At 40.4% G+C, this 24,857-nt stretch overlaps 1 protein-coding gene across 3 annotated transcripts in view; it reads left to right on the top strand.

The window, feature by feature from the left end:
- LOC128028658 (schwannomin-interacting protein 1) overlaps positions 1–24,857 on the top strand; it is a 189,599-nt gene that overhangs the window by 132,294 nt on the left and 32,448 nt on the right. The window contains exons 1-2 of one of the 3 annotated variants that reach the window (XM_052615930.1): positions 18,324–18,466; positions 23,153–23,755. In XM_052615930.1, coding sequence (XP_052471890.1) covers positions 18,425–18,466; positions 23,153–23,755 — 645 coding nt within the window. In that variant the 5' untranslated portion in view covers positions 18,324–18,424. Of the gene's footprint in view, positions 1–18,323; positions 18,467–20,006; positions 20,269–23,152; positions 23,756–24,857 lie in introns of those variants that run through there. The other 2 variants (XM_052615931.1, XM_052615929.1) reach the window with 2 other exon arrangements.

The following is a 24,857-nucleotide window of genomic DNA, read 5'->3' as shown; positions in this document are numbered from 1 at the left end:
GGAAATGTCATAGTTAATTGTGAATAAGTGTTCCCTGTCCTAAAGTGTTAACTTTTCTATTTCTCTGGAGGTTGGTGAAATGTGTTTTTAGAATCGCTGTGCTCTGATGAATCTGGATTATTTTATATGAGTGATCGAGTGTCAACAGAAAATAATAAACCAGCATACTCTCTCAATACAAAGACTTCTGATTCTCAAAGCAGCTGAATCACAATCATAACCTTTGAAATAAAGATGGAAGAGTTATTCTGGGCTCACTTGGCTATTAAACAAAGAAATAAATACTCTTTTAATTTTTTAGTCTCATATTTGCATTCGTGAATTGATTCTACATTTTCTTTACGTTTCCGAATGACTGTAAATTTACATTCTTATTTCTGTTAGTGATATTTTGTGGACATTTATATGTAAATGAGCATATAAATGAGCTCAAAGCAAAAGATATGGACTAAAACACAAATATGCAACAGAAATAAGCTCATATTTTGTTCAGTTACTTATATTAATTCCTGCTTGTACAGAAATGTTACAGAGTATACTTATACAAATGCTTATATGAGTAAAGGACTGACATAAAACTAGTAAGACTTACCACACTGGCAAATGTCAGTTGTTTGTTAGATTTATGCAATTACTTCTCTTTGAAATATAATTTAATGCCTTTCTTGTGAAGCAGGAGTTGTGAGAACTATTGCATTTCCGAATCTTAGTGTCTGACCTCTCTGTGGCTTCCTAAACTTGTAACCTCTGCAGGTAGTTTGTGTCTGAGAATGAAGAGTTTGTCATCCCTTTGATGTGAGGATGATGGAAGCGAGTGTAACTCAGACAGCAGACGTCTGTCTATTCCTGGCTGTAGGCTGAGAGTGTGAACATATATATATACGCTCCAGACACAGATCGATATTTAATAGCTGTGCTGACATTGTTGTATCAGGGGTTTGATGAACGCAGTGTTGTGTCTATGAGTGTCTGACTGAAGACACACACTACTCTCTTGATGAAGTTTGGCTGCAGATTGATTGAGCTATCTGAGGTGTCACAGAGTTAGAGTCTTGAATCGACTTTCTGAGATCAGAGAATATATGTGGTGTTTATAAACTATACATTTGTGTTTAATTGAGAACATTTAGGTTGCACATTAAGAGAACATTCCCCTAATGTCCCCCTCTGTGAGTCAATTAAAACATTTAATGGTAACATTTAACAAAACTTATTTTAGGGTCTCTTAATGAGTTGCTTATTATGTTAGGTAAGGTAAGTAGTTTTTATCATTTAACTGTACATACAGAATGCACATATGAACAAAATGTCATTCCTGGCCCATAAATATTGCACTAAACTAAACACATACCACAAAATCAGTATAAAAATATCGATATAATAAAAATTGCAGCAGTGTTCATTTAAAAGAATATAAGCCTAAAAGGAATGACAGCAGCATATAAATATTAAATAATGCACATAATAATTAGCAGCATCTAAAACAAAAAAGACACTGATGTGCTCTCTTCACTAGAGAGGTGGAATTAACAGACCATGTCAAGCTATCTGTGCTCTCCATCCCCAAAAACTTGATACTATTGACTACTTCCACCGCAGTGTCATTGGAGATGAGTGGTGTGTGCCTGTACTGCTTTAATCTCCTTAGTTTATTCGACATTCAGGAGAAAGTTATTTGTATTGCACCAGTCCACAAAGCTCAGGCTCAGATGGAGAACAGAGGATAATAGCGTCCTCTGTGGAGCGGTTGGGTCGGAAGGCAAACTGGAAAGGATCAGACATAGGAGGGAGTCTTGAAATGATGTGGTCCTTCACCAGTCTCTCGAAGCACTTCTTCATTATAGGTGTGAGTGCAACCGGACGATAATCATTGAGGCATGTTACTGTGGATTTGGTGGGCACTGGTATTATAATAGCAGTCTTAAAACATGATGGAATGACAGCCTGATCCAATGAGATGTTAAACATGTCTGTAAGGACAGGAGCCAGCCGGTCAGCACTTCTTTCAGCCCTTGTCCTGGGATATTATCAGGACCCGCTGTCTTCTGGGTGTTGACTTTTGTTAGGGTCCTCCGGGCATCAGCTGTGGTGGGAGTGGGACTCATCTGAATGAGGAACACTTTTTCTTGAAGGAGTGTTATTCAGTGCCTCAAACCATCTAAAATATGTTTTAAGTTCATTAAGAGATTCTATATTGTCTCGCAGGGTGGTGGAGCCTGAGTGTAGTCTGCCTCATGTGCGTGGTGTTTGTAGGATCAGAGAAGAAACCCTGAATAGGCCTGTTTTACTGCCCTAATGGTCCGATTCAAGTGGGCTCTTGCTGTTCTGAGCACGACCAGCTTTACATGCAGAATTTTGTGTCTTTAGCATTGCATGTACCTCGCCAGTCATCCAGGGCTTCTGATTTGCTGGTATAATGATGTTCTCGGTGACACCTACATCTCCGTGCACTTCTGAATATACGCAGACACAGCATATTCTTCCACATTAACATGATGATTAACAGTTGAACATATCCCAGTCAGTATGGTCAAAATAATCCTGCAATGCTGACATGGTGCCCTCAGGCCAGACCTTCACCTGCTTCATGGATGGGTTTTTCCAAATAAGCATAGGGTTCTATACAGGAAGTGACATCACAGAGAGATGGTCAGAGGAGCCAATGTGAGGGCGGGGGAGGGCCTTAAAAGCTGGTGGCAAAATCCACATACTGATGGACATGAGGGAGAACTGTCCCCATGTGAGCCTGGTTAAAGTCAGTTTTTGGGCTGTTTTTTTTTCTGGTGTCACGTGTGCTGAATCATGTGTAATGTAAGTGCACAGGTGCCTCCTTTGTCTGTCTGTCTCATGGCCACACTGTAGGTTGTGTTAGCATTATAGTTGTTATTCAGTACATGATGTGGCAGTTCTGGCAGTGTAACCTGAAGAACAGAACATTTTTACTAAAGCACAAGACTACTGAAGGTTTTTTTTAATGAGTGTTGCATGTGTCTTGCTCTGTTCATATGTATATATATATATATTGTGTGTGTGTGTGTGTGTGTGTGTGTGTGTGTGTCAGGGTTATGGACCTGTCTGTGTGTGTTTTTGCTGCCTGTGACCCAGTTTCTGTCTCTGTTGATTGTGTTAATTTGATTCCAGATGTGTCTAGTTCAATTATTCTGTGTTTAAAAGCCCTAGTCAGTGTTGGCCGGTTCTAAATGTCTTTCCATGCGTTCCTGTGTGTCCTGTGTTCCCCTTGTGATTGGTGATATTAAAGAACTCATTTCCTTGTGCCTTGCCGACCTAAGTTAATTGTGAATATATATATATATATATATATATATATATATATATATAGAGAGAGAGAGAGAGAGAGAGAGAGAGAGAGAGAGAGAGAGAGAGAGAGATACATGTGTGTGCTAATTTATACATATAAATACAGAGTCACAAGCTGCAGATTCAGTGTGGATCTGTAGGTAAATATTTCACTTCATCAAGCACTCATTTTCTGCTCTACCTTAAAAACTATCTCAGCACTGTAGTACATCTTAGCATCTCTGCTGCTCACACACCGTCACCAAACAAGCTGCTATTTAACTGAACGTTCATCATTTGTTCGCCCCTTTGCTTTTAAAGGCATCTGGTAGTCTTTGTTGTAGCACTATGTTGTTCTAGTGCTAACAGTGATCTGTTTTTGCTCGGCTCTACTCCAGTAAATGTTTTCTGGGGGAGGACCCACCCACATCTTTATCTTCCAGCGCCTGACAAGCTGCTTCTTTGCTGAGAAGTGTGAATCATGGTTCTGTGTCAGCGGCAGGACACACACCTCGTTCTCATCTGATCATGAAGCCTAGTGAAGGCCCTGCTGAAGCGGTGCTTTCTATAGCCATCTAGAGTGACATTCACATCTGGGATGTGTCTTCATTCACTTCTGTGCTTTAATCAATTCCTTTCATGTCCTGGTCTCTTTATTCATGAAGCTTCATGGGAAGAATCTGAAGCAGTTCTGAGATCAATAATCAATGAGCAGACACACCGTGAACAACAGATCAATGCACCAAGGCTTTTCACAGCTCCAGAATGCTCTGCACTGCTCTGAACAAATACGGAGTTACAACGTTTTACTTTAGTTTTTAACGGCCTTATTTTTTATTTTTAAATTTTTTGCACTGGTTTCTTTTTCTTTTGGAGGTTTTAGAGGTCTGTCTGCTCTTTGTGTTTAAATGTTGTTCATTGACAGAGAAAGAGAAACTAAAGGGCACTCAAACATGATTGTAACTGAGGGGGGCCGTGGACTTGAGGTTGGCCATTGCCAGAGGGCCCGAACTTGCATCGATTTCAGAAATTGTCCTAATTTCTGTCTGAAGGATGCCTTGGCTAATGCAGTGTGTTCTGATACATAAGGCACACACACTGCTCTATTACGTCTCTGCTGCATTGATTTCAGGCTGTATAGCCCCATTTGTGCAGCTCATTCTGCATAACTACTGTAACCCAGTCATCTGAGCCGGCTCTTTCACGCTTTTATAGAGAACAGATTCAGTCTCAGCGCTCCTCTTTCCCAGCATGCACTGCTCCCTCTGTATGGTGTCTGGCCTGGCAGATAATGTTGTGCTGATATTATTCATCCAGATCTCAGCCCTGGGGACAGAAATGGTTCACCGGACCTCCAGATCAGCGTGAGTGTCAAGGTTAGGAGGAGTATCAGGAGAACTGTGTCTGATTGACAGACTCCAGGACACTACAGCAGAGCTACATCTCAGGGTTTCACATAATACTCCTTGTAAAGCACTGTTTGCAGATGGCTGTACCGCTGTATTTAGTGAAGCTCAGATTAATGACGACGTGAGAACATCACAAATGCTCTACATTACAGCAGTTGGGATCTGGAATTAGGAACTTCATACACTTTTTTTGCTAATTGGTTGTTAATTGTGTTGTTAATCAATGGTATATGCATTATTTCAGATTATATACAGTATTGTTCAAAATAATAGCAGTACAATGTGACTAACCAGAATAATCAAGGTTTTTAGTATATTTTTTATTGCTACGTGGCAAACAAGTTGCCAGTAGGTTCAGTAGATTGTCAGAAAACAAACAAGACCCAGCATTCATGATATGCACGCTCTTAAGGCTGTGCAATTGGGCAATTAGTTGAAAGGGGTGTGTTCAAAAAAATAGCAGTGTCTACCTTTGACTGTACAAACTCAAAACTATTTTGTACAAACATTTTTTTCTTCTGGGATTTAGCAATCCTGTGAATCACTAAACTAATATTTAGTTGTATGACCACAGTTTTTTAAAACTGCTTGACATCTGTGTGGCATGGAGTCAACCAACTTGTGGCACCTCTCAGCTGTTATTCCACTCCATGATTCTTTAACAACATTCCACAATTCATTCACATTTCTTGGTTTTGCTTCAGAAACAGCATTTTTGATATCACCCCACAAGTTCTCAATTGGATTAAGGTCTGGAGATTGGGCTGGCCACTCCATAACATTAATTTTGTTGGTTTGGAACCAAGACTTTGCCCGTTTACTAGTGTGTTTTAGGTCATTGTCTTGTTGAAACAACCATTTCAAGGGCATGTCCTCTTCAGCATAGGGCAACATGACCTCTTCAAGTATTTTAACATATGCAAACTGATCCATGATCCCTGGTATGCGATAAATAGGCCCAACACCATAGTAGGAGAAACATGCCCATATCATGATGCTTGCACCTCCATGCTTCACTGTGTACTGTGGCTTGAATTCAGAGTTTGGGGGTCGTCTCACAAACTGCCTGTGGCCCTTGGACCCAAAAAGAACAATTTTACTCTCATCAGTCCACAAAATGTTCCTCCATTTCTCTTTAGGCCAGTTGATGTGTTCTTTGGCAAATTGTAACCTCTTCTGCACATGCCTTTTTTTTAACAGAGGGACTTTGCGGGGGATTCTTGAAAATAGATTAGCTTCACACAGACGTCTTCTAACTGTCACAGTACTTACAGGTAACTCCAGACTGTCTTTGATCATCCTGGAGGTGATCATTGGCTGAGCCTTTGCCATTCTGGTTATTCTTCTATCCATTTTGATGGTTGTCTTCCGTTTTCTTCCACGTCTCTCTGGTTTTGCTCTCCATTTTAAGGCATTGGAGATCATTTTAGCTGAACAGCCTATCATTTTTTGCACCTCTTTATAGGTTTTCCCCTCTCTAATCAACTTTTTAATCAAAGTACGCTGTTCTTCTGAACAATGTCTTGAACGACCCATTTTCCTCAGCTTTCAAATGCATGTTCAACAAGTGTTGGCTTCATCCTTAAATAGGGGCCACCTGATTCACACCTGTTTCTTCACAAAATTGATGACCTCAGTGATTGAATGCCACACTGCTATTTTTTTGAACACACCCCTTTCAACTAATTCAACTAATTGCCCAATTGCACAGCCTTAAGAGCGTGCATATCATGAATGCTGGGTCTCATTTGTTTTCTGAGAATCTACTGAACCTACTGTTAACTTGTTTGCCACGTAGCAATAAAAAAATATACGAAAAACCTTGATTATTCTGGTTAGTCACATTGTACTGCTATTATTTTGAACAATACTATATATATATATATATATATATATATATATATATATATTTATATATATATATTTATATATATATATATATATATATAAGTATATGTACACTCACCGGCCACTTTATTAGGTACACCTGTTCAATTGCTTGGTAACAAAAATTAGCCAATTTCATGGCAGCAACTCGGTGCATTTAGTCATCTACTGTAGATGTGGTGAAGATGACTTGCTTCAGTTCAACCCGAGCATCAGAATGGGGAAGAAAGGGGATTTCAGTGACTTTGAGCGTGGAGTGGTTGTTGGTGCCAGACGGCTGGGCTGAGTATCTCAAAAACTGCTGATCTACTGGGATTTTCATGCTCAATCATCTCTAGGGTTCACAGAGAATATGCAGTGAGCGGCGGTCATGTGGATGAAAATGCCTTGTTGATGTCAGAGGAAAATGGGCAGACTGGTTAGAGATGATAGAAAGGCAAAAGTAACTCAAATAACCACTCATTACAACCAAGCTTGGCAGAATACCATCTATGAATGCACTACACATCGAACCCTGATGCAGATGGGGATTACAGCAGTAGAAGACCACACCGGATTCAATTTCTGCTGCGTCATTCAGATGGTAGGGTCAGAATTTGGCATAATGAACATAAATGATCCATGGTATTATCAGGTGCATATGCTAAGTGCAGAGACCCTATGAATGCTAGGTTTACAGTGGATCCATCCTGCCTTGTCTGAACGGTTCAGGCTGCTGCTGGTGGTGTAATGGTGTTGGGGATATTGGGAACCTTAGTACCAGTTCAACATTGGTTAAACACCACGGCCTACCTGACTATTGTTGCGGACCATGTCCATCCCTTCATCCTCTGATGGCTACTTCCAGCACCATGTCACAAAGCTCAAATCATCTCAGACTGGTTTCTTGAACATGACAATGAGCTTACTTTACTCAAATGGCCTCCACAGTCACTAGATCTCAAACCAATAGAGCAGCTTTAGGTTGTGGTAGAACGGGACATTTGCGTCATCGATGTGCAGCCGACAAATCTGCAGCAACCGTGTGATGCTATCATGTCAAAATCTGCATTTTTAAAATCATGGACCAAAATCTCAGAGGAATGTTTCCAACACCTTGTTGAATCTGTGCCACAAAGAATTAAGGCAGTTTTGAAGGCAAAAAGGGGTCCAGCCCAGTATTAGCAAGGTGTACCTAATAAAGTGGCCAGTGAGTGTATATATGTCCATGTGAAATATAAATGTGAAAACACAGTTCTCAGCTGTGCTGTTAGTCGAGTTCTGTCCTGACGCAGAGTTAGTCTTTATTAGCTTGTCTTTAGCCATTAGCATCTGTAAATTGTGATCATGAGGATTTGAGTATGGTGGTTTATTGTGGTTTAGTGAGTTCTGTGACTATGGTTTGATAGGTGGGCAGCACTGCTGTCAACGGTGTACAATATTGATTCATTTCTTAACAGGAGCTGGAGAAGCGAACGCATGCAGCTCAGGGGACACACGCATCATTCTTCTCTTATTCATCTCATCCCTCTCTCTCAGGGCACGGCATCTCTCCTGACGACTGCAGCACATCTGATCTCTAGTGTGGATGATGTAAGTAGTGTATACCACTCCATCTGTCTCATGCGGTCAGCAGGAGTTCCCAAAAGACACAGTTCCCCTGATCCAGTAATACAAACCTCCCAACAATATCAGCCTGCTTCAACTCAAAATCCTGTCTTTAGGATAAAGGCAACACGAAATCAAAATTGAGCTCAGTTTTTCATGTCTTATTGTGAATGGTTCTTCGGTGCACATTATTCCAGAGAGATCATTTTCACTCAGGCTCTCAGTGTAGTGACTGATTCATTCTGGAGTTTAGATCAGTGAGGCCTACAATCAGTCGAAACCTGTGCTAACTGAAAGAAAACAAGTCGATCAACAGATTAAATGCATTTTAAAACATTAGAGAGGTAAATAAGATGCTGAAGTGTTGTTGTGTGTGAATCTCTGATGTCTCGTTGATGATCTCTCTGGGGCACAGCTCACATTCTTGCTGAAGTATGCAGGAGCTCATATAGCAACAGATGTGACTGAGACCCCCAACATGCCCAGAGACTCCTCATGCTATTTTTAACACTCAGCACACAACATTCAATCTATGACTGACTAACAGTCTGGCTGGAGTGAACTAGACTGACCTGGGACACACATCTGATATGTACATATATTGATCCAGTTCACACAGAGATGGAGCTTCTGTCATGTGATCTTTCCCATGTGCTGTTATTTCTTCTCATGCTATTAGTTCTGTCTGTCAGGATCTTAAAAAGTCTAAACACACCAGCTCTGCCACAACGCTCGCTTCAGTGTCAAAGCATTGGTGTTCACTTACCACATGCAAAAACACAGTCAGTGATGTCAAACATGGTGTGACACTTCAATGTGACCGTTCTGGAGTGGAATGATTTCAGTTAAATCTGTTCCTCTGTCAAAGTATCATATGAAGATGTAGAATATGCATTAGTACTTTCAATGAATATACTTAAATTGAATAAAAAAGTATTATAGTTTGTTAGATCACCCGCCGTATGAGAGGCTTCTAACAACTAAACCTTCATTAAAACGTTAATGACCAAGGTTCATTACTATAATGTCAGGCTTTATGGATGAAGGAGTCTCCAGATTTGTCCTCCTCTCTCCATCGTCTGCTCTTCATCTGTCTGTCTTTCTCACACACTCAGTGTGTGTCTGATGTTGTCTAGATGTGATGCACACTTGGCTGCACAGAAGAACATCTGAAGACATTTTTTCTTTCCCCTGACACACGTCAGCTTCCAGAAACACACCTGTGATTATTAAACTGTGAATTACATGTGTGTGTGTGTGTGTGTGTGTGACAGTAGAGCCCCACAGCCAGCCGCTGTAAACAGGGCAAACAGGACTTTACAAATAAATCAATAAATCAATACACTATTCAGAATATGACTGTGTAATAAATGCAGGCTAGGGCATCTGTGGTTATTTGTGTTTGGTCTGAAGTGACCGTCAGGATTATTAGTGATTCTTTGACTGGGACTGGCACCAGATCGGGGCAGAGGTGTGTGTCTCATACAAGATGATTTCTCACTTAATCAGTCGGTTAGTTTTTGATGCTAGTCACGACTAACTGAAGAACTAAGACAGCACCATTGAACATCACCAGACTCGTGCTCTTCTGTTTCAAATAAAACTAAACCCACTTTTAGCAGAGCACTCTGTTCATGCTCCTGCTGTTTCCTGTCACATGGCTGATTTCTGCACCCTTATAACATCAGTGTCTGGAAATATTCTGCAGCCTCACTGTGAGCCTGTGATGAGTGTGTGTGCGGTCAGAGACGTGATGGACGTCATCAGAGTCGTCACTGGACAGGTCAGCGTTCTCTCTGACCTCGGCTTCAGAGGCGTCCCTCACACTCAGCGCTGTCTCGGTCACCTGTTTCCTAGGAAACCAGCGCTGTGATGACACATGTGGTTTTCTAGCAGGGTTGCCTGGTTACCGTATCATCAGTGTGTGAGGCTCAATAGACTAGCAGCACACACTCTCCAGAAGAAGCTTCTCTCAGCTAATACTACACCGTACACCTTCACATGTCTTAGAGAAAACAGGAGCGCTGTTTGAGATCAGTGCTGGGGTTCTGCACTCGTGTTCAAGGGTTGGTGTTGAGAAGATGTTTTAATGTTTCTGGAAGCTCACCAAGGCTGCATTTATTTTACATTTTAAAATAGCTGTCTATTGCTGTGATTTCTGTGATGCTCCGCTGTATTTTCAGCATCATTCCTCCAGTCTTCAGTGTCACATGATCTTCAGAAATCAGTCTAATATGATGATTTACTGCTCAAGAAACATTTCTGATTATTATCAGTGTTTAACACAGTTGTGCTGCTCAATATTTCTGTGGAAACTACAATACATTTTATATTTCAGGATTCACAGATGAACAGAAAGTTCAGAAGAACAGCATTTATTTGAAATATAAATATTTTGCAACATTATAAACTGTCACGTTTGATCAATTTAATGCACCCTTGAATAAAAGTAATTTCTGTGACAAAGATCTCACTGAACCCCAGCGTTTGAACAGTTGTCTAGTGTTGAGCTGTAGCACAAATCAAGGTCTCAGTCTTACGTTGTTGCTGTTTGTTTGTTTTCTGTTCTTCATCTTTTACAGCCCATCACATTCAACTGATGAATACAGTTTATAGAAATGTGTGATATTTGTCATTTGTGGAGCCATACAGCCCATTTCTGAAATGTGTGGAGTATATGTGTGTGGTCGCATGTACAGTGGCAGAATTAGTGGTGAATCCTGGATACTTAAAGAACGATTTCTAGGAATTTCCTGTAGGACTTTAGAGTTTTGAGCTCTCTCATACAGTACTTCTGTACAGCAGAACAATGAACAGTCTGATTTTCCTTGCTATGACCCCTGGATGAGAATAGTTGGGTGTGTAAGAGGCATGTACTCTCCATCTCTGAGCGGCGTTCACAAACGCAGTCATGTTCACTCCAGCAGCAGGCTGAACATGTACAGCCCCTGAGAGCTGGTCTAGTCTGGTCTCTGCTCTAGATGATCCTGGAAGCACCACATCCACCTGCTGTCTCAGACACACAGAGAGAAACACTCCAGCGCTGATACTCCAGCGAGAGTTTAAAATCTTTTATTTTCTTATTGTGACGTACATCGCAGTGAAATGCATTCTTGAACTAGAAGAAATGAAGGGCGAGACTTGATTTTGTCCGTGGGGAAATGATTGCATGGTTGGATGGTTGTTGTTTGCTGTGATGTGATGTGATTGGTAGGTTTCTGCATTCCTGTCCCACACATCACCAGGGAAGAGATGTGCTATGAGATGTGCTTATATATATATCCAGTCTAATGGACACATCACGGTCACTGTGTGCTGTTCTCCTCAGAGTCAGTGAGCTCAAGCTTCAGCTTCTCTTCCTGTCAGTAGGAGCCAGAGCGCACAAAGAGACGGGGCATGCACAATTATTAGGGGGGCTGTGTCCTCTTGATGGGGGTTATTGAATGGATTTCTGAACACTGAGCAAATAAAACGGGGAAAAACAAACACGAAACTTGTAAATAAATATATTTTTTATATAAACTTTAATAACAGATAGCCTAGTTTTATATATGAATAGGGTGTTCATCACCTGATTGCATGATGTTGGAGTTTCCATTGTTGACAGCTCTGTAAAATATAACTGTATAACTAATAATTCACGTCGGCTGTAAGTCACATTTTAGGCAGCATTCAGAAATAATATTGTGGCCTGTCTACAGCGTAATGTACCAAAATTATAAACACCATTTGAATTGAACCACTTCCACATAAAATTATTTTACTTTCAGTGAAAAGCACACTTTCTTTCTCAGAGCTGCCTAAATGAATAAAATAGTTTTGCATCTGAAAGCTACATGACATCTCTCAGCATTGAGGTAATAATGGTACTGTTTTTGAAGCAGATGAACTTACAGTTTCTCTATCAGTAGAGCTCCATCAACTGGCAGTTATGGCAATCGAGAGATGTTGGACCATAATAATATGATCAACACATTTGCTAATCTTATGGAGAAGACACAGGTTGGTGCTCACTTAGAAAGACTAGTAACTAGGCCACAAAAAAACGTTGTCCCTGCTTCTCATAGACTGCTTCATTTTTGCTTGTGTTTCATTGCTTCTGATGGTGAATCACAGCTTATAATCACTGTCCAGCATCATACCCGTGTTGTTGTGCTAATACGGATATTCAGTGCAAGTTTAAAGTTTTGTGTTGTTTTGCTGTTAAAATTATCTGTTTCTATGGTTTGTACTGTGTGTGTGCACAGTTTATAATATAAATAAATATATCAAACAGCTGAAACATAGAAAGCCATCCTACGAATGAGACATTAAACCAAGGTCCTGTGGTCATTAAAAATCCCAGGATGGGATTTCTTCAAAAAGAGTAGAGATGTGACCTCGGCATCCTGGCCAAACTTCCCCATGTGCCTCTGAGGATCATGGCCTGCTAATCCTCCCCATACACTGTTTGTCTTCATCACTCTGTCTCCTCTCCATCAGTTAGCTGGTGTTGATGGATGCTGCACACTGCTGGTGGACGAGGAGATTCCCCTCTTTCATGTAAAGTGCTTTGAGTACCCAGAAAAGCACTATATACATGTAATAAATTATTATTCTCATAAAAACCTTCACCATTTTGATTATAGAGTAAAGACATCATTCAAAATGGCAAAGTGCAAAATATTAGCAGTTTGAAGATTTAAGAACATTACCAAAGATGGTCACAATTCTATAAAAAAAACAAACCCATTCTTGTTTCGCTCAGGAACCTGACCAAAAAAATATTTTCGCTAAGAGAGAACTGAAATAAAAACCTTTTGCACAGGGGGCACAGTGATTAGGTGGCTGAGCCGGCCCCTGAGGCCCCCGTGGTGGCGATGCTGTGGACAGGCCAGAGGAAGAGATGTGTTTTCTGCTGAAGTCTCTGTTTTCCTCATCGAACTGTCAGTAGTAAGCTTGTAGTGTTTGATAGCATCTTCAGTTGAGCTGAACACAGCTGTCAGAGAGTGTCAGCGCAGGTGTGGAGGTTCAGATTCCACGGCATACTCACTCTTGACTTACTGCACGCAACTGTACAATGCCAGCCTTTCTTTCAGCTGGCATTCAGTATGTTCACATTCCGTCAAAACAATGAAAGGCAAAACACAAAGAGATGGAGAGCGACTGTGAGCGAAGCATGAGGATGCTGGGATTGTTTCAAGGACTTCAGTGCTAAGCCATAAACAGGACTTGATGACATCTACAGAGACAAGAAACATCCATAAACCACTGCTGACACGAGAAGACAAGATGATATAAAACAAGCACGCTCTATTGAAAGTGTGTGTTTATCACTTTTTGCAGTTCACTTTGGTGTGACAAATGAATTATTGCATGTATGGCTTTGACATGATCTCGTGAGTATATGTATTTTTACAAAAAGTGTCATTCTACCACAAAAACATTTACTTATGTTTGCACAGACACTGAAACGTTCAATATTGTTGCATATAAACAACTTACAGACATTCAGAAATGTAAAAATCCTTATATATACATATTGAAAAGTTTACTCATTTAATATGAAATGATTATGTTTTGTTTTGTTTTGTTCCTGTTTTGGTAAGGGTTGTGATGTCCACATGTTTTTGTTGAAGAAATTTAAGAGGATGTAGCATTTCTACCGCAAAAGGTGACAAAAAATTAAATTATGTGGCTATCTGAATGAAATGTTTGGTCAATATTAAACAAGGATTTGATCATACTGTAAGTGTAACAACCACAATTACCAGGCCATTGCTGCCCTTTGCAGACATTTGTAATAATGCAAATTGTTTATTTTGCATTACATTATTTTAATAGTGTTATTCAATAAAACCATATGATTATTTTTTATTAACCAATCATTGTTTTTATATAATACATTTTAAGTCATGAACACTAGAATTTTAAGTCTGAATGTGTGAAATCATAAAAATTGAAATTATTGACAACATTAAAACATATTAATAACATCAACAGTCAAAAAAGTTTCACAGGATTATGAACATAGCTACCTGAAAGTGATGCACGGCTTCATCATGGGCTTTCTTCTTTTTCTTTTTCACGCCAAACTACGCTGATTTCTTTTCCCAGATATAGCATAGTTGTCCATTAATTATGTTATCTCATATATATGTTAATGTTTAGATTTTTATTTTTATGTTTAAATGTTAATATTAATAAAGAACGAGAGTATTTTTTAAGTAACTGGGATGGTAAACCAATCACACCACTTATTGCCTAGAAAATACTATTTTTACCTAGTGTTAATAGAATATGTTGGTATTTGCTCTTACTGTAAATAGAATCTATCATTATTTCCACTTAGTATAAATAACCACTAACATAAATCCACAGCAGAAGAGTTGTGAGTCTGTGAACAATGGTGCTGTTTTGTTCCAGAATGAATCCACATTTTGAACGAATCAGCTGAGCGAGTGATTCAGTTTTATTAATAAAATCACTTGCTTCATTCCTGAATGAATCAGTTTCTCTGGGACAAATCAAATGATTTTGTGGCTCAATCATTAAGACAGCTTAGGACAAAGGAACATAGAGGAACACAGACTTATGTGACAGAAAATTAATTGGGAGAACTGAAACAGGTGTTAATTAAATCCAAAACCATTGAAACAAACATGGCAGAAGAACTAAAACAAAGAAAACTAAACCAAAACAGATCATAACCATAACAGAGACCAGGCATGAATAAATTACATTTGCACTCTCTCATTGATTTCTATAGTGGCTTTTATAAACTTCAAGTGAATGCACAGCACAAACTAGAATCTATGCACTGTAAAAAAAAAAAAAAATTAAATTAAATAAATACAAGTTGCGTCAACCAACTTAAAAAAATAAGGCAACTTATTGCAAGCTCTTTTTTGAGTAAACTTAACAAACGGGACTAAAGTCCACCCAACTTAAAATAAATGGAAGCTTTAGCATAAGTTCTGCCAGGAAGACTCAATTGTTAGCGTCACCTATTACCTTCTCAATTGTCCAATCACGTTCTAATAATAGAAGTATAAAATAACCTGTGCTAAAATTTGTCTGAGTTTGCAGATGCTGAACGCTTCACTCATTACTATTTTTTTATGTTGACGCAACTTTTTTTTTACAGTGTGACACATTGTGACATAAACATGTCAATAACCTTGAGCAAATGACTAGGATTTGAATGTAAGTAGAGATAAAATTTTACAGACAGTACCACTGAAAGCCCTGCCACTTACCGAAGACAATATGAAGTTGGAAAACATTAATACATTGGATCCATAGGACCTGAGAAGCTGAGCAAGCGATTTGGGGTTTATCAAATTGGCCAAATAGCGTGGCACTAAACCGTGTAAGGCAGGGCTATTCAAATCTTGCCCTGGAGGATTTTCTAATGGTCCCAAAGACATTGATTAACAGGCTCAGGTTTGTTTGATTAGGGTTGGAGCTAAACTATGCAGTGCACTGGCCCTCCAAGGTAAGCCCATGTGGTTTGTGGAGGACAAGAGAGATGTGTGTGTTTGAACACGGGCAGATTGTAAACTCTGACGCAGTTTAGTGCAGTAATCCAAACATGAAGAGATGAAGCTGTGAATGACAGATTCACTATCGCTCAAATAAGATGAGCAGAAGGGGAGAGCATTAACAGGGCACCAACAATGTCACGGCATAGATGAGAGTAATGTTCAACAAGGCATTTGAGGTCTGTAGTTACACGGCTTCAGCTTTTCCAGGCTTGGAAGTTGACACTCAGCCCCACTTCCCAACTAAGATCAAGGATACAGGATATACAGACTGGAGGGGAGAATAAATTTGACCTGACCTTGGAACAAATATACATTTGTGTGTTGTCTGCATACCAATGGAGAGCATTATTCAAGCAGAATGTGTTTTTATTTTTTTTTTTGTTTTTTGTCTAGAGAAAGCATATAGATTACAAATAATATATATAATTAAATGTAGTGGTCTTAAAACAGAGCCTTGGGGAACTCCACAAGACTGGAGGTGATTTGTGCTTCCCGAAAGAAACAACATTTTGCCTATTGCCTAGGTATGGAAATGCAGAGTTTGTGGCAAACCTTATCAAAGGATGTGTTGAGTTCTAGGTGGACCAGGTTAGTATTGTCTCTAGAATCAGAAAACATGAGGAGTGTGGCGAGTGGGGCGGGGCCGAGAGGCGTGGGAACGAGGAGTGAGGCCAGGTGTAGTGATTGGAGATGCGCTGCACCTGCACCCCACCGCCAGTATCGAGTCCCACGTAGGAGATGGAAGGATATAAAACTGGAGCGACTATAGTGAAGGACGAGAGAGGACCAGGCCTGGGATCTTAGTTTATGTTTTGTTTTTATTTCCGCGCATCAGTCATCTGTGAGGGGCTGGTGGGCTGTTTTGTGTTTATTTTGAATAATTAAAGTGTTGTTTGATTGTGCTGCGGTTCCCGCCTCCTTCTTCCGGATGAGTAGGAAGTTTTTATCATTACAAGGAGATCACTGATTAACCCTAAAAGAGCTGACTCTGGGCTTTATAAAAATAACATAATATAAAATAAAATAATGTAAACACATAAACATACAAAAGTATGGTAACAATGCAATTGTACAGTATGTTTTTACTGTACAACACTTTTAAAAGGGGGCTGCCATAAAAATTTTTTAAAGCAAGTGGTGCAGCCAGATAATTTTGAATTGATTCTTGAGAAGAGTTTAATTATTCTTTAATGTTCACAGTTGTTTGGTGTTGCAGTGGGGTGGTAACAGATCTGCCTGGGTTCTCTGGACCTACACGAGCTCAGAAACATGCTCAGTCTGGTCATCTGCCACCCATGCACAAGACAATTTCATCATGGTTTCAAGATCTGACAGTTAAGCAATGAAAATTTAAGTCCATTTGTATAGGCTCAAATGTATGTTTAGTCCCTTTCACACTGCGATTCCGGCAAATACAGGGGTAAAGTGTTCCTGCAATTGTTCCCGGGTCGCTAGATTTTGCACTTTCACACTGCCAGTGATGACCGGTATATATGCATGCTTTCACACACAACCCTTGAAGATCCCGTAACGACACGTGACATCAGCGTGTGACGTGTAATGTACGAGTCGACGACGCTTGGCACGTTATACTTTAACTGAAGCAAGCGAACGATCTCAACGTCAGCACGGAAAGTGAGGAACTAACTGATCTCTGCTTCATTACAGTTTGCACATATGTTTTGTTGCGAACGTTGATCTTCCTTCAAAACAGCTGGTAAAAGAGTCGTGCGATAACGTGCGTCATCACTATGACCCGGCATTAGATTTGGCTTTTGTTCACACAGCGCTCATCCCGGGTTCGGTTGCTTTCACACAGAAGGCGACCCGGCAATGTTCCGGCAATTTGCCGGGTCCGACGAGCAGTGTGAAAGGGGCTTCTGTGTAATCATGTGTAAAGAGCTTTGGGTTGGGAAGGTGTAGAGTAAAATGAGGAATGTGTGTGTGCATTGGTCAAATGTTTGCCTAAGTTTCCCAATCTGCTTGGGACAGACCACATCTCAGTCTCTAGATCTGTGGAGTTCAACTTTACATAATCACCCAATTGAGAGGAGATGATAGGGCATTTATCGTCAAGATGTCTACACTCACATTTAGAGTGTATTCTGTATGTGTGGAGTGGCTTGGCTGTTTACAACACTGCACAATTTTTGATGTCTCTTTATCTGACCCAGTTTGAAGCGTTGGAGTCTACTAAACATCTGATGAGCAGAATCAGGTTTGTCTGATGAGGAAGACATGTGCCATGTGCAGTGCTAGCAAAATAGCCACTGCCACAGAAGCTCAACACAGTTACTGATTCACAAGACTTTAATAGTATCTTGTGTAAATCTAGTGAGTCAGTACCAAACAAAACCATTCTTGTGTATTAACTCTGAGTTATCATGCAAAAACTGAAGTGACGTTGCAGGGCTGGAGTGGATGTGCTATTCCCGTCTCAGTCGCTGCCGCTGTGTTTGCTGGTAGGGTCAGTGAGTGCAGTGGGCAGAGGTTCCTGTGACGTCTTTCCTCTCGTGCCCACAGTGACGGCTGTGAAAAACACTGGGGAGTCACTGAATGCTGCAGGCCGTTGATCTGAGTCATTTCACCTGAAAAGTAATGTCTCATCCTGGAGAAACAGAGATTGAGAGAGAGAGAGAAAGGGGCTGTGTCTCTAACTCCACTGCACTGACTTGCTGTCTTCACGAGCGACTGACAACATTAACACTCCGGATCAAAATGGATCCTTACAAGACACAGAAATGTAGACCTTTTAATCTGGTATTTACCTTTCATTCTGATCTAAATAAAAGTACACATCTCTTTATACATCTAAAACTGAAATGCATAGCTGTATTCTTTCTTCTGTTCTGATCAGAGCACATGCACCACAATTTCCTTTAACACGCTAAAAGGACAATGGAAAGCAATTAGGATGATAGATGAAAACAGAAGATTAATGCATTTCCCCCACCAAGTGAACATCCACATGCTCTGTTTGATGAGGGTGACTTTGTCAAGTGCTCTGTTTTTCACTCAGAAAGTGTTTCAAGTGCTTCTGCAGACAGAAGATTAAAGTCTTGTAACACAAGTAACAACAGAAATGTTATAATGTACTCTGAACAACCTCTGAGTGAAATGCATTGTAAAAAATGTTTTTTAAATAAATACAAATAAAACAAGTAGAGTTCAGAAGACGGGGACTTGGTTCAGTCCTTCAGTTGTTGATTGTATGGAGATCTGCAGATCTGAATGCGAGCTTAAGGTTGAATTTGATAATATTTAGGCAGGGTTTAATGCTTTCTTTGATTCAAATCGGAAGCTGAATGATTTAAACCCAAGTTTTAAACAGCATTTTGCAGCTGCAGAAACTCACACACACCATAGCAACATGTTGAAAGATAGAGCTTAGGTGGGAATGAGTGTATGACTCAATAATGACACGAGAATATAACAGAAGCTTTATAAATATTCTAGTATTTGTAGTTTTGACTTACAGTACTTTTCACATGGGGAGCAGTCATCTGAAAATGCATTTCACAAATAGATAAGGTGAATTTGCATTCCATGCTGACTATCTAATTTCAAAGCATATTGAATATTATGTGAATGCATCATTTGCAGATTTGCAACACACAATAAGTGTAATTAGTTTACATTAGTTAACTACTTTTGTTAATGAACTAAGCATGGACAATACTTATACAGCATTTAGTGAATTAATCCTAGTTAACTTTAATTTCAACATTTACTAATACATTATTAATGTCAAAAGTTGTGCTTGTTGACATTAGTTAATGCACAGTGAACTAACATGAACTAACAATGAATGACTGTATTTTCATTGACTAACATTAACAAAGATTAACAAATACTGTAATAAATGTATTGTTTATTGATCGGTCACATTAACATTAACAACTGGAACCTTTTTGTAAAGTTTTACCAATAACACTATGAATACATTGTTGTAGAAGGTCTGTAAAGGGGCCAGTAAGGAGCTGATGAGGCATGACTTTAATGAACTACGCTGGGAATATTTACATTTCAATATTCAATATCACCGGTGGAGGAGTGCCGTTATACTCAATATCGGCACAGTCTCCAGTCAGTCCTACAGACACAGACATGTTGGTATTAAATACTACAGTGGGATAATTCAGAATATTGGGACAATAAGAACAACATATTTATTAGTATTAAGGGGTTACATTTTGGGCGTCCGCCATGCTGGGTAACGTTTTCCATTTGGAGCGTTTTCGGACATTCAGCGTCTGGCAGCTCAGTGTTGTTGACTCGCGCGCGCGCGCTCTCTCTCACTCTCTCCCTCACTCAGCTGATCTGGAGCACGTCACAGATGCTGTCTAGCTAGCCAGCTCAGTAGGTGTTGAGACAGCTCCTCAGAGGGAGGGTTTCTGTTATCTCGTCTGGCCGCTGGAGAGGCGCCGGGGTGTTGTGATTGAAGCAGAAGACGCGGAGATCCGCCATGACTTACACCGCGGACGCTCTCCGCTCGCGCGCGCCTGGAGCTTTCACCTGGACGAGCATGTCCTGAGAGCGACGAGCCCGGAGAGAAGATGACAGTAAGTTCTGATCGTAGGGAGCTCAGCTGATGTCGGCCAGGGCTGGAGTTTGAGGGTCGTCTCCTCGCTGCTGAGACCCCGGGTGTTTCATCGGAGGGCGTGAGGACTGATTTAGAAACATGTCATCATTTGACACTAAGATCCTCGCGTGCGTTCATTTAAATCTGCGCAGATTGAGCGCTTCATGAGATTTGATGAGAGGTGCGGAGTGCGTGACGTTACTGGAATGACTGTTATTCTGAACACATGAGTAACTATCGAGCTTCGGGTGTGTGTAGGCTGTGCTTGAGTGGATGAAGTGAATGCACTGTCATGAAGACATCATGCGTCATTAGAGAGCTCAATGACTCCAGTATAATGGGATGGATTTTGTACCGCTTTGCCAGTTTTTCCGTGCGCGCGCTGTAATGTGTGTGTGTGTGTGTGTGAGAGAGAGAGAGAGAGAGAGAGACAGTAGTCTCTTGCGCGTTCATGTTCGTGTTTAATCTCTTTAAGCAATCACTTATGTAAATCAAAGCACAAGGCTCTTTGATGTACTCTCTCTCTCTCTCTGTTTAATTTTTCTCTGCGTGGCAAAGGCCGGTGTCTCGTGAGATTAAAGCTCCTGATCTCGACAGATCACGCGAGGACTCCTAATGTGTCTTAAGTGTCGATGTAAGAGCCTTTAAAAAGAGCATTTATTTTATAAACCGACTGCACAAAGAGCCTGTAGTTGATCATAAAGCTTCATAAAGGACAGGTTTTGATGGATGTATATGAGCTGCGAGTGTTCAATCATGGTCACATGATATACTCAATATTATACAATTACATAATACAATGATCTACATAATCCACACACACATACATGATGTGTCATTACATTTATATATCATGATGTTTTCAATGGGACAGCACCATCAAACGAATATGAATAGATGAAGCAGAAAAAAAGAGATGTTTAACATTTGAATTCATTCATTCATTCATTCATTGAGCCACACACACACATACACACACATATATATGTGTGTGTGTGTGTGTGTGTGTGTGTGTTCCGATGTGTTATTCTAGTACATTGTAATAGCTGTGCTGTTCTGAAGGAGTTTAATTCTCGACTGTTTGGCAGTGAAAGGCAAATCCCACACATCCGGTTCAGGTGAAGAGTGTTCAGGAAGTGTGTGTTACTGTGCCAGGAAGGAAGTCCCATGTGGCAGCATTGTGCTGTTTGTGTGTGTTCGCTTTAGAAGTTAAACATGTTGCTCACTTACATTTGTCTTTCTTTCTCAATAATATGACAGAAATCTGTGTAATTCTCTGTCAAATCCAGTAAGTGACTGATCTGATTATTGGCCTGACTGTTCTACACACAGTGCACTTAAAGCATCACATGGCAGCAGAAGGTGCCAGAGATCACAGTAATAGTACAGTGTGTAGTCAAAAGTGATAGCAATAGCGCCCCCTAGCAGCAGAAATAAATCAGATTTGGCATGTGTTCTTAGATAGCCCTGTTCTACTGAAATACTGTGGATTAAGCTATTTGTAAAAATATCATTTATGATTTAATAGGAATTTAACTCAGCTTCTTCTTGATCTGATCTGATGCAATGGTCTCAAGTTACTGAAATAAGTAACCAATACATTTAATTCACACATATTCATAAATAAAAGCATGTTATTTGAGACGAGCATTCATAATAAAGTGCTGGAACACGGGGTTATTATAGGCAAGTCAAGTTTATTTATATAGGCTAGCATATAAAACATTTCTTTAAATCAAATGCAACCGATAGGAATAAAACAAAATATCATTGTAATTAACTAAATCTGAAATTAAATGAAAGTCATCTTGTTACTTGAAATAAAATATACATTTACATATTTAAAGGCTTTACAGCAGCACACTGGCCATTTAGATTATAATGGCAGTGATGGTTTAGTGCTGTTACATCAGTTGTAGTTGCTCTGAAAGGTTTTCTTGGTGTAGAGGATTTCCCTGCCTTCACGTTCCTGCTTTCTTCAGCTGCTTCACATCGACTGACTCCAGATCAGTTCAGACTCATGATCGTCACCATGTCGGTCCTCCAGTTTCCTGAAATGTGCACATTCTTCACTTATAGTGTGTGTGTGTGTGTGTGTGTGTGTGTGTTTGCGTGTGCATGTGTTTGCGTGTGCGTGTGTTTGCGTGTGCGTGTGTGTGTGTGTGCGTGTGTGTGTGTGTTTGCGTGCATGCATCTGTGCAAGTGCTGGAATTTAGGACGATCTTATCAAAGTTGATGGTATCTTTATTTGTATGATATACAGTCTGATGCCCAAATGTTTTAGAAAAGAAATGATGAAGAGCACAAAACACTGAACAGTGAGCTTGTTCTGTTGGGTAGAGGACTCGTGAATATGGTGATCAAAGCTATAATTGGTTTCTGTAATAAACAAATTAGTTTCTGTAATAGGGTGCATGACTGCCTCAGCACTTGATCTTTCTTTATAATAATATAACCCTCATGTTGTGTTCTGGTCATTCTGACCTGGAGAGGGGTTTCTTTCTTGAAAATGATAATCACATTCGCCTAAAACCTACTGACTTTTGCTCACATGGGGTATAAGTACTTCCCAATTTAAAAAAAAATAATAAAAATGCCAGAACGATCAAAATAATGTTTTTTTCACTCAAAAGCAGAGGTGCGTGAGCTCAGGTCAGTCAAGCCAATCATCAATCAGTTCCTAAAAGAAACTCAAACCTGTGTTAATTGGCAGAAAACAAGATTTGCTGAAAATACAAGTGATTTCTAAAGGCTTGACACTATTGACCATGACGCGGAGTAATGCAGGATGTCCAGCACAGCACAAGGGTTGGGAAGGGTTTTCAGCAGTGGATGTCTCTAATGTGTGGTGTTTGTTTCTTCAGGATTACCGGGAGGATGGCATGGATCTGGGCAGCGATTCCTCCAGTCGCTCCAGCTCCGAGTCCAACTCAAACAAGGTGACGCCCTGCTCCGAGTACAAGTCCTCTCCCAGTCTGGAGCTGGCCGGTCTGGAGGACTACGAGGAGGACGAAGACTTCCAGCAGTACAGTAAGAGAGCGCTGGTGGACTGGGAGAGGGAGTACGGCCGGAGCTACACAGACTCCCAGCATCAGGACGTCAGCCAGAGCTCAGTTAACCGCCGCAGCCTGGCGGAGGAGCTCCAGAGCGCCAAAACACCCGCCGGACCTCTCCCGGGTCACGGCACCAGCACCTCCATACAAGAGGAGCTGAAGCAGAACGCCAACTCCATCCTGCCCAGCGAGGGCAAGACTTTAGCCAAACCCAGCCATGGGAGCGGCGTCACGGGACGGGAATCCAGTGCGGTGGGAGGCAGGACCGGGCTGGGAACATACAGAGAGGAAGAGGTGGAGGAAACCCAACTTCCACCAATGGACTGGGCGGCTCTGGAGAAACACTTGGCAGGACTTCAGTTCAGAGAACAGCAGAACCACAACCACGGCCTGATCCGGACCAACTCCACCAGCGTGAGTCCACATGAGTCTGTGATGCTCGCTGGGCTTCAGAATACATGCTATCTAGTCTGTCATGTCTAATAGACCGTGATTAGGAAGCCGGTTTAGGAACGGTCAGTATATTTGCCGTTTGAGTGCTGAATGAATCATGCACTTCACCGGTTCTTCATTGATAGTCTTGGGGCAGAAAAGAGGATATTTCTACTAGTATTTCAGTCAGTCTTCAGTCTACTAGTGTTTCATATGATCATGCTCAGGTCACATTTCACTGAATATAATTGTAATTGTGCAGTATTTGGAGGTAAGTGTGACAGTAATGCTAGCTCATGTGAAACAGCTCTTGTTTTCGATAGGTGATCTCTGATATCTAGTAATTTAGTGGTGAAGTAGCGGCTGGATGTGGTTTGACTCTGCGTCTGAGTTCAGTGTGATCTCAGTGTCTGAGCGTGATGATCTGGTGTCACACAGCACTCGAGCTTCATCCACATCTCCTCAGAGAGACACGCTGCTGGCCCTTTCAGCTTTTACACAAATAATACACTCAGCCCCAGTTCCACACACAAGGATGAAGCCTAGTCCTAGTTTCAGCTGAAAGAAACTCACACTGATTGATCTTAAAACATGTCAGTGTTTTGTCTTAAGATGCACACCAGTTATGCTTTTTTTCTAAAGCATGGTTATAAAAACGACTTCAATGTCCTAATTGAATTATGGCCTAATCCTAGCTTATGCTAAGACCTGTTTATGAAACCAGGCCTTGAAGTGTTAAATTGAATGCAAACTGAGTATAATGCTTTGGGAACTTAACTGAGTGTCATTTGCAATCACATTAAATACATTTAGCTGAATTTTAAAGTTCTTTTTTTTAATCTATAAATATTTCAGAAATACTTCTATTGTCTTTGAAGCATGGTTAAAGTGCTGCTGAATATACTGAAAAGTACAGAAGTCATATTTAAATATATTTGTAATGACACATTCATAATGATCAAGTTGCATTTTGAAAATATTATGTTAATCAACAAATCATAACAAGTGTACTCCTTTATAACAACAAACGATTATTAGAACATTAATTTAAATGAAAAGTAACTTTTAAATCGATATTATTACA

This window comes from Carassius gibelio, chromosome A15 (genome assembly GCF_023724105.1).
Source record: "Carassius gibelio isolate Cgi1373 ecotype wild population from Czech Republic chromosome A15, carGib1.2-hapl.c, whole genome shotgun sequence".
NCBI classification, from domain to species: Eukaryota; Metazoa; Chordata; class Actinopteri; order Cypriniformes; family Cyprinidae; genus Carassius; species Carassius gibelio.
The sequence above is the reverse complement of the archived record's forward strand: the minus strand, read 5'-3'. Positions and strand labels throughout refer to the sequence as shown.